General features: G+C 39.4%; 1 protein-coding gene across 1 annotated transcript in view; it reads right to left on the reverse strand.

Annotated features, from left to right (window-relative positions):
• Positions 1-10,862, reverse strand: part of AKT3 (v-akt murine thymoma viral oncogene homolog 3) — a 219,572-nt gene extending 208,710 nt beyond the window's left edge. The window contains 2 exon segments of the mRNA XM_015559922.1: positions 344-497; positions 10,717-10,862. Coding sequence (XP_015415408.1) covers positions 344-389 — 46 coding nt within the window. The 5' untranslated portion in view covers positions 390-497; positions 10,717-10,862.
• Positions 10,863-11,630: the final 768 nt, after the last annotated feature.

Genomic DNA, 11,630 nt, shown 5'->3' on the forward strand with positions numbered 1-11,630 from the left:
AGGCAGCCGATCAATGATTCTCTCTCATCATTGATGTTTCTCTCTCTCTCTCTCTCTCCCTCTCTCTCTCTCTCTCTCTCTCTCTCTCTCTCTCTCTCCTTTCCCTTCCTCTCTGAAATCAATAAATAAATATTTTTTTTTAAAAAAAAAGAATTATAAAGAACCCTTGAATAGTAAGCAAATTCCTAACACATATGCTAAATATCATTTCTCTCTTACTGGACATAGTACATCACAGTTTACTTTGTTAACAGCATCAGAAAAAAAAAAATCAACTTCCAAGACACCACTAAGTGTCAGCACACTTACCAACCACATGGCTTTGGTTTTGTTGAACACTTACCCCTCTTCTGAACCCAACCTTCTTTCACAATGGTCACATCGCTCATGGTGGCTCCCCGCTAGCCCCCAACGTGGAGAAATGGGAGTTTGTGATATCAGCTTTGGGGTTTTTATCTGCTGCTGCTGCCCTTCCCACTCTCTAGTGATGACTCAGCCTGGAAGGAAGTATTGAAGAAAGAATGTCTTTTTTTTCCATTCTTGGAGATCACACAGCAATAACAAACAACTAATTCTTTGTCGATGTCTTCAATGGGCCTGACCTTACATAAAAGCCCAGCTCTTCCAACTGGGGGACTTATTTATTAAATGGTTGTATAATGAACACACTTCCCTGGTCTTGTGACAGATTTCAAATGATAATGGAACTTTTAACCTAAGAGGCTGCAATAAAAAAAAATGTCTTTAAGAAAAACCAGTCACACCTACACAAAGAATACAGAAAATGTGTTTGGTGATGTGTGTTTGAGGTGAAAGGGAAGAGAATGAAAGTTACGTGGACTAAAAGTACATCTTCCATCTATGTCTAATGTCAAAATCTCTGTAAATTTAAACATACTTATGGGAAAGCAATTGTGAATGTTTTTAATTGCTGCATTTTATGTAAAATGCCATGTGCTAAGAACCCAACACTTATGTATGCTTCGTCTGCTTGGTTCCAAGAAATATTTTAGGCTGATTGCAATAAGTAAAATATTATAAATAATACAAAATCAATTACTTTTAAAGTAGACAAAGTAAAACAGAGAACATGAAAATATAAAAAACTATGGGGTATTCAAGATGTGTCAGCAACTCGTATAGGCGCTTCAACCTATTAGTCATAGGTCATCTTCACAACAACCTTCGTAGGGTACTATTAACTCCATTTCACAGATGGGGAAACTGAGGTTCATAGAGATTAAACAGCTTGCCCGGTGTGAACACAAAAGGATGGAGCCAAGCTGTCTGACCCCACAGCCTGCATTCTTAACTCCCAAACGATGTTACCTTAAATCAGTGATTTTCAACTAGGATTTTTAAAACATGCAATAATACCAATACAATATACAGATGAAGTATTATATACCTGAAACCTGTTATCATTTTATTAACCAATGTTACCTCAATAAATTTAATTACACAATATAGAGATGAAGTATTATAGGACTGTATACCTGAAACCTATATCGTTTTATTAACCAGTGTTACCTCAATAAATTTAATTAAAACAAAACATGCAATACCTGACTATTTAGTCAAAGGCACTGACCTTTTTTCCCTTAGATTATCAAATAAAAAAATGACAGCATCCCTGGTCAGTTTGGCTCAGTGGATAGAGCGTTGGCCCCCTGAAGGGTCCTGGGTTCAATTCCGGTCAAGGGCAAGTACCTGGATTGCAGGCTCAATCCCTGACCCTTGTTGGAGCATGTGTGGGAGGCAACCAATCAATGCCTCTCTCTCACATCAATGTTTCTCTCTGTCTCTCTCTCCCCTCCACTCTCTCTAAAAATCAGTGGTTCTTCCTGCGACAAAAGTCTGAAATTTTTATCATGGGTCTTTATAAGACACTTTCTAGTGCAGCAGTTCTCAACCTGTGTGTTGCGACCCCTTTGGGGGTCGAACGACCCTTTCACAGGGGTCGCCTAACACCATCGGAAAACACATATATAATTACATATTGTTTTTGTGATTCATCACTATGCTTTAATTATGTTCAATTTGTAACAATGAAAATACATCCTGCATATGAGATATTTACATGACGATTCATAACTAGCAAAAATACAGTTATGAAGTAGCAACGAAAATAATTTTATGGTTGGGGTCCCCACAACATGAGGAACTGTATTAAAGGGTCGCGGCATCAGGAAGGTTGAGAACCGCTGTTCTAGTGTAAAAAATAAAACAAGGCCCTCAAAATATCCTCACACGTAAATAGCACTGGGCTTCACAGGGTGATTTCTTATTGTCCCTCTCAACCTAAAAAGGGAAATACCGAGATAAAATTGAGTGAAAGCGTTTCCCAGAAAAGCACCAAAAACATGGCCCAGGGACACAAGCGTCCGTGTCAGATAACCAGCAAACAGTCGGACGGACTCCATCAGGTGCTGTTTTCTCAAACTGGGTTTTGATCAAGAGGCCTAGGGGTAAGCAAAGGAGAGACAGCTAGGCTCGGACTAGACTGGATTACAGTTCTTCTTCTGATGAAAATGAAGGGCACAGCCTCCTCATTGCGCGGTCAGGAATCCAGACTAAAGATCCCACAAAGTCTGTGTAGCTGAAGGGAAGACCATGGCCATCATGGCCATCGTGTGCCCTGGGGCTGCGAAGGGGCCCCCAGGCAGGGCCAAGCCTGTCCTCAAAATCGTCAGGCTCTCCTATGAAGGTCCAAAGGGATATTAGAATCTGGGGGGACTTCCCCAAAATATGTTTGACAGAATATTAAAAAGAAATTCTGGAAAAATTAAAAATAAAAAAGATGGAAAAAGAAAAATTCTTTGGTTCAGTAAGTTGGGAAACTTCTACAAACCATGTCTTTCTCTTGAAACATGACGATAAACATATTAAGCATCTCGGCAAATCCTAAATGTATTTGAACACACAGGGCTCTTATTTTTTTTAGTAGTGTGTATTGATATCCAGAGGAGCGCACGTTGGGAAATGCCACAGGATGTGGCCACATAATTCAAGACAAGACTCATTTCACCATGAAAAGCAGGCAACAAACAAAGAAACCACAAAACCTTTCAGACAAGAATCCAAAGATCATTTTTAAATTTCGCTTATGAAACTGCCTGAAGACCTCCACGCGGCCCGCTGGCTACATGATACACCCAGAGCTGGATCACTAAAAGGGTTAACTCCTGACATAAATGACTAGAGGGAGTTAGGTACTGGGAACACGGGTACAAGGTGATGTCTTTTGAGGGGCTGCCCTGTCCGCCTTCTCTTTGCTTCTACTGTAGCAAGGGGCCTCACACCTACTGCAGCGGTTCTCAACCTGTGGGTCGCGAACAATGAAAATACAGCCTGCATATCAGATATTTACATGACGATTCCTAACAGCAGCAACATTACAGTGATGAAGTAGCAACGAACATAATTTTATGGTTGGGGGTCGCCACCACATGAGGAACGGTATGAAAGGGTCGCGGCATGAGGAAGGTTGAGAACCGCTGCAGCAATTCTTCGCTTCTGACTATAAAATTATCTAACAGGGGTAAAAGGAAACTCCTATCTGAATATTCTTAGGATTAGAAATGGGAGAGGTCAGGGATCGACGTTTAGTAATAACCAAAAGTAATACATATCCAATAAACGTATGTAAAGTGTGTACTTTCCTATTTAAATAATTGCCAAACCTCTATTAAAAAAAAAAACAAACTAGAAAAACAAAAGTATTGTCAAAATTGATTTTTTTTTTAAGTGGACATTTCGTTATAAGGATCTTAAAGCTGAAAGCGACCTTCGGTTTACGGTGGAGGGAAGGGTGGAGCCCCATGAAGAGACCGGGCCAGGGTCAGGGGGCTCCTCTAGGGGGACCCCACACAGAGAACCAGGCGCACGCTCTTGCCACCAGCGCTGCCTCTTCAGCATAAAACAAGAGGCAGTATGCATGCATATAAGCATAACCAATGGACAGAAGACACTGGGGGGTAGGGGAGGCCAGGGGATTGTCAAGGGCAGGGGAAAAAAGGAGACCTATGTAATACTCTCTGTAATACTTTAAGCAATAAAACAATTAAAAAAAATAAAATAAATAAAACAAGAGGCAGGAATATCCACATCAACCCAAAGTCAATGCATTGTATTTCATAAAGGAACAGTTTCAAAAACTAGTGTTTTAGATAAAAACTGTTCACAGGCGCTTATCTATTTAAACTGTTAAGATGTATGTGAAATCCATCGGATAGAATTTATCATCTTGGTGAGGGGCAGTGGCCCCACACATTATAGAGATGGCTTTATGCATTGGCACCTTAAAATGTGAACAGATTCTACCCATAATCGTAATTTTCAGCTTTAAAAATTGCTCCTGCGTCTCTACTGACTGAAATGACACATTCTTTGAACTTAAGTGCTCGTTTGTATATAAAAACAATGCTATTAGCTCATAAGCAGCAAACTATGCTCGTTAATTTCCCTGCAATGACAACATTCCTGTCCCTCGTCACCTACACTCTCCCCCTCGGCCTATTAAAAATACTAACCTGCAGCTCTAGCTGGATTGGCTCAGTGGATAGAGCCTCGGTCCTCGGACTGAAGGGTCCCGGGTTCGATTCTGGTCAAGGGCTTGTACCTCAGGTGCAGACTCGATTCCCAGCCTGGGGCCGCATGCGGGAGGCAACCAATCGATGTGCTTCTCTCACATCAATGTTTCTCTCTCTCCCCCTCCCCCTCTCCCTCCCTCTCTCCCTCCCTCCCTTCCGCTTTCTCAGAAAAGCAATGGAAAAATATCCTTGGATGAGGATTAACAAAAAAAAAAACACAACAAAAAAAAACAACAAAGAAAACCCACTAATCCGCAAAATGATGAGCTGGACTTGAAGCATGTGATCTGTTCCCGAAAGTGGAGTGAACTTCACCTCATCCTAACTTCCCTAGAAATCTGTTCTATCCAATGACCTATAACAGACAAAATTTGGTTTATTTTCCTTTTAAGCCTACTTCATTAAACATGTCATCACTGGGTAACCTAATTTTTCCCATTCTTATAAAAAAAATTGCACACGAAATTCTTGGCAGATTCAATTTAGAATTTCCACGAAGTGGTTCTAATAAGGGTACTTTTGTTCAGACTATTTGAGAATTTGATAATAACTGCACCTGAATGTCATTTTACAATTGAAAAAAAAACATTTTCACATCTTTCACCTCATTCGGTAGCATTTTTATTTGTAAAACAAGCTGACAGTGCCTGACACATAATAGATGCTCAACAAATATGGAATAAACCAGTGGATAAAACAAGGCATGAAGGTTCAGCCTTAATAAAAAACCGACTAAACAAGCTAATATTCAAAGTCAACAGGAAGCCATCAGGTGCTGTTTTCTCAAACCTGAACTTGAACATTATGGAAGCACCCACATATAAATAATTAGAATTATAATAAATATTCGTCCCTATCCATTGAAGAACGTTTCCTATAGACCTCCGTTAATTATAAGGACAATCACATATTAAAATTATCCTTTTTTCCTCAACATTTTTGACAATTTTTTGTTGAGATGCTCCAGTTTCAATTTCCAAACAAGTCAAGCATCAACACTACCCAAAATTATCCATGATGGGAGGAGAAAGAGAAAAAAGAATGGCATATTTTCTTAGTAATATGTGTAAGGATACTTTAAAGATATCTCTTTACTTATGACAACCAACCATTCAATTTGAAGCAAAAATTAAACTTCTTCAAACATCCTGTAAAAGTATCATTCACTCAATAAAACATGTAATATACATACAGGCAGTTAATAAATATGCATTGATTGTCTACTCTGTGACAAGGACTACATTAAGTATACAGGGAGACAAGCAAAACCAAGTATTTAAAATCTGTTTCCAAACCTTTAATAACCTGCTATTAATGTGCTCTCTAGGAAAACGGTGACCAACCAATAATGACATGATTTCCCCACCGTTCCCAGAACGAGTTAGTGACAGGAAACAAGAGTGACTACGTGCAATCCAAGTCTCCAATCAGGTCGGTGTGCTTTCTACCAAACATTATCTGAACTCTCGAAAATGCATATAATGTTTGACAATAACTCTGAACATTTTTTAAAACAAATTATTCTACAGAAGTCCAGTAAAGCACAAGGCTCTCAAATAAATTAGAAATAAATACTTATCACGGTGGCATCACAGATGAAATTATGACAGAAGAGGAGAAGCAGGGCGACAAAGTTAAAAGGGCAACTCAGCAATTCTTTTTTTTTTTTTTTACAAATAAAGGTTGTCATTAACATAGGTTGACAATTTCCGGTGTTAATTTCAAAGTTAAAGGCCACCATACAATTCTGTAATACAACTTGCTCTCAACTATAAACTGGGCTGTCATTCATATTATGTAGCATATACTCGCTCTGCACCACAATTTTTCACGCACTTTACAGATGCTAGTCAAACTGCATTAATGAAGATAACATGTTCAAATACATGAGAATGCTGCTACTGTGAAATACCAATGCTTGAGAAGGGTAACCATAATGTAATTTTATGGTAGTCACCTATGCATAAGAAATAGGTGAAACTAATATACGCCATCAGTGCAAAAAGCTCTACAAAACTTTTGAAAGGATTTGAGGGAAAAGAAAAAGACTAAAGTGGGAGCAAATTCAAGGCAACCTGTTCTGCACTCCAAGTAACTCTAAAAGCTAGGCGGTCCCTCTCAAGAGTTATAATCCTGTGAAAACACATAACACATAGGGAAGTGGGCCACACAAATGATCTATTTTGAATACCTCTCCTCTCTTCTGAGTGAATTTTCTTAACAGTGTTTCTGTAAATATCTTCGCTGAGCTTTACATGATGGGGGAAATACCTGCAAAAACACAGGCAAGTTTCTGACTTTCCCACAAAAGAGCCCTTCTTCAAAACTGCCCATTCTTAAAAATCAGCTTTGCAAACTTTGAAATATACATACAAAAACATAAAAGCATTTCCTCCCTCTTCCCCACGCCTATTGAGGGTATTTAAATGCCATTTCAACCAACACAGCCGTTATTCATCAAAAAAGCATCCCGTGCCCTGAGCGGTTTGGCTCAGTGGATAGAGTGTCAGCCTGCGGACTCAAGGGTCCCAGGTTCGATTCCGGTCAAGGGCATGTACCTTGGTTGCAGGCACATCCCCAGTAGGGGGGTGTGCAGGAGGCAGCTGATCGATGTTTCTCTCTCATCGATGTTTCTAACTCTCTATCCCTCTCCCTTCCTCTCTGTAAAAAATCAATAAAATCTATTTTTTAAAAAAAGCATCCCGTGACCCAGCCAGGTGGCTCAGTTGGAGCATCGTACCTTACACCAAAAAGGCTGCAGGTTCGATTCCTGGTCAGGGCACATACCGAGATTGGGGGCTCCAATCCCAGTCGGGGCACATGCAGGAGACAACGGATAGATGCTTCTCTCTCCTCTCTCTCTCTCTCTCTCTCTCTCTCTCTCAAATCAATAAACATATCATCAGGTGAGGATAAAAAAGAACAGCACTTGTGCTGGGCGATATATTTAATATTCTAATATGGAACAACTAGGAAAACGCTTACTGGATCCTTCCGAGTCCTAAAACACTGGGCAAGCTATGGATGAATTATCCCCTCCCCGTCTCCTGTAGACTGTGGCTTGTCTCCATGTGCAGGTACCTATGCTAACAGGGGCAGGTGGAGGGCTGCTACTAAAAGAATTTTGGTTGCACAGTTGGCCATATTTCCCCAATACACATGTAAGATCCTTCCAAACTCTGTCCTGGGACCTCCCTGGTAATAAAATGGAAAAGGAGTTCACATACACACAGAACACCGCTGGTACATGGTCCGCTACATGCCAAGAATCAGCTTGACCTTTTACCACCAATTACAGGGAGAGCTAACGTGCAGGTATGGCTTGTTATGAAGAGCAATGGACAAGCCGAAACATTTGGGTCCCTTTTTCCAACCTGCCCCACCAGAGTGATGATGCCGGTCCCTGAACTCTCTGTGCCCGTATTTCCTTCGCCATAAAAACAAAGATACAGGGCATCAGGTGAGCTCCAAATAGCCCTACAGAGCCAACATGACTCTTCAAGTTCAAATCTGCTCTCTACCTCACCTATAACTGACATCTTAGTTAACAATATTGTGATCCTACAGCTCCTGTCCACAAAAGTCCAATACAGTTGGGAAGATACAACATTCAAACACCAACTGCGCACGGACAAAACCTGAACTAAACTCCAATCCTAACGAAAGATCGTCTTCCTCCCTCTCCCATGCTCAGCCCCACAAACATAGGATTTCTTAACAGAGGGGAGAGAAATTCTCACCTGGCAGTCTTCTCGTGATCTGGCCTAGTAATTTTTTTTTTTTTACCTTTCCCTTTGAATACTAGGAAAATATACCTATTTGGATGCGTAAAATATGTGCAGTTGGAATTAAATAAATATAGAGTATTGAAAAGAAAAGGAACTAAGAAAGCAAACCCACGGCTCAAGAAGCATATGTCAACTTCTCTATCAACTATTTGAAGATTCCCCGCACAGGAAGTATATTAACATCTAATCCACTGGTGCTACAAAAAAAATACGTAAACATTTGAGGCAGTTAATTATTCAGCATCTGAAATAACTAAAATGAAAAAGGATGTTGTTATGGGTCAATCTACATGAACTTGATGTCTGGGAAAACGGCTATACTACATTATGGAAAGTTAGCATTGTCACTGTGAACTCTAACAGGTTAGTAAAAACACTAAAAGAAAGTGTTCTCAGAATGAGGGAAGTTAAAATAAGATGGATTTTTTTATAAACCAGAGTGTTTTCTCGTGTTAAAATCACTTTAAAGCCGAAACCGGTTTGGCTCAGTGGATAGAGCGTCGGCCTGCGGACTGAAAGGTCCCAGGTTCGATTCCGGTTAAGGGCATGTGCCTGGGTTGCAGGCACATTTCCAGTGGGAGATGTGCGGGAGGCAGCTGGTCGATGTTTCTCTCTCGTCGATGTTTCTAACTCTCTATCTCTCTCCCTTCCTCTCTGTAAAAAATCAATAAAATATATTTTTAAAAAAATCACTTTAAAAATGTAGCAGGGGTGGTCCTGAAGATTACATGCATATATACATACATGTTGGCCACATGTAACAGTGCCTGGCACATGGCAAGGCCTCACCAGGCATTGGCTAGCATGAACGCTGCATTGAATCTAGCTCTATCATCCATGAAAGGCCATGATAACATAATTAAGTTAACATCTGATGATTCAGGGCTATCTTTGCAGGAGACTACAGAACAGTGCATGTGCCCTGGCCGGTTTAGCTCAATGGATGGAGCATCAGCCTGCAGACTGAAGGGTCCCGGGTTCGATTCAGATCAAGGGCACATGCCAGGTTGCAGGCTTGATCCCCAGCAGGGAGCGTGCAGGAGGCAACTCATCAATGAGTCTCTCTCATCACTGATGTTTCTATCGCTCTCTCCCTCTCCCTTCCTCTGTAAAATCAATAAAAATATATTTTAAAAAACCCAAAATAACAGAACAATGCATGCTGTAGGAAACCAGGATTTAGAATACTGATGTGAACTCTGAAACCTGAAGTTAAAAACGGAACAATTTTAAATGACCTACGTATTCTAACGAATCTATAAAAATTAATTATGTGCATTTCTTAAATTAATTTAAGAAAAATGCAAGTCAAATTACAAGACTGATTTAGTCAAAACAAAATTAAATGGCTTCTAACAGAAAAACACACCTGAAATCTCTATGTTCATGTTGACACCAATTTAATAAAAAAAAAAATGCTTTAACATTTTAAAAATGGAATGACTTCTTTTTCTGTCTTGCATGTTGTTATTCAATTCTGAATGGTTTCAAATGAAATATTTTTTAATGTTGAAACTTAATCACACTCTAAAAACAAGATCCTATCAAATCATGCTAAAATGCAATTAACACCTAGTTAACAAGGATTGCCTTAGCTTCCCAAGGGTGAACTCTTGACCTTCAAAGGTATAATAACAACAACAAAAAGTGTAGCTATCCTTTCACAAAGATATGCAAAGTTTAAGTAAACTCTAAACTTCCACAAAGTCAATTTGTAAAACGGGTTCCTCTTTTTAAAGAAACCCAAATAGTTGTAAATTTCCATTGAATTTCTGTAAGAAAGAAAACCTCTCACATTTAAATCAAAAGCTAGAGTTTAAAAAATCTTAAATCCTTACTTCGCACAAGACTCTATGCTAACAAGCACATTTGTCCCATGACATGTTTGAGCAAAACATGTTTAGATTCGCCGTGATCTGAAAACAAATTTTCTTTCTAATGGATGTGAACTTCTGAATAAAAAGTAAAAAAAAGTTCTCAATCAACCAGCCCCTATCATACAGTTCACATCCTAATATTTGTTGAATGAATGAAATCTTATTTAAAATACTTTACAGCCATAAACTTAAACAACAAAATGTCCAAAGAAGAACTCTTAAGTACTCTGACAAACACAACTTAAACTAAGTCAATATGGAATTAAAAATGAATTTTTAAGTTGGAAAATAATTCACTAAATCACAGAAAGGCTAAGTATCTGGGACAAAATAAATACAAATAATAGTTTCACAAATTATTTTGCAGTTACTTTAGGTTTTTTTTTTTTTACACTGGAAGTAAACATGCTACCGCAAATACACAGGAGAAATATATAGCTGAACAAAAAAAAAATCTACCTTCATCTAATTCCAGTTTCATCTCATTCATGTGATATACGCTCTCCTCTCTTTAAAAAGAAGCTCAAGCCAATTAAGGATAGTGGGGCCAACCTGGTGAGAAAAGCAAAAAGCAGATCTTCAGTACCATCTCCGTGGGAAACTTTCAAAGTCAAGATTGCATATTTGTCACAAAAAAAAAAAATTGCGGGGCAAAGGTAGGTGTACAGCTGTGAATACATGAAAATTTATTCTCGTATGAGTGTTTATTCATTATTGTGTTATTTTCCACATGAACAACTGCATATATGCAAATAAGCGTGCATCGGATACCCCAGGAAACTAGTAATTTATTAATAAGTATTTTAATAAATACGTTCACGTTTTAGACAACCACGTCGTGAATGTATGTATGTGTGTGTATGTGTATTAGACAACCACCTCTTGGAATATTCATGTTCACTTATACATATTTTGCAATGACACTCAAGTTCTGAAGACCAAGTTTCCTAAACCATCTTTATTGGACTCTTCCACCTTTGTGTGTGTGTGTTTTCAGTGATTTCCTAACAACTGTACAATCTACTTGAAGGAGCTCCCACCCAAAATGAAACCCAGTGGCTGCCTAATGACCTGCAGTGAACTAAAGAGCTGCATGACCACGCTTTCCCAAATAAGGGACACACACACATACCTCGATGGATGGTTTGGGGCAGCTGGCATTAAAACTGCATTTAAAAAAAAAAGCCATTCTTTCATACCCGTTAACTCCGGGATGAGCATAGGAAGCGTGACCATTCTATTAACGCCAGCAATTAGCCTGCAGACCCATCAGGTCCACCGCGGCCTCTCTACCTGGCAGGAACCTTAGGAGCTTACAAACTACTGGGCTCTGGACCAATCGGCGCCCGGGAGGCAGGCGTCGGGGTGCTTTT

Source organism: Myotis davidii, unplaced genomic scaffold, assembly GCF_000327345.1.
Source record: "Myotis davidii unplaced genomic scaffold, ASM32734v1 scaffold754, whole genome shotgun sequence".
In the NCBI taxonomy this organism is placed as follows: Eukaryota; Metazoa; Chordata; class Mammalia; order Chiroptera; family Vespertilionidae; genus Myotis; species Myotis davidii.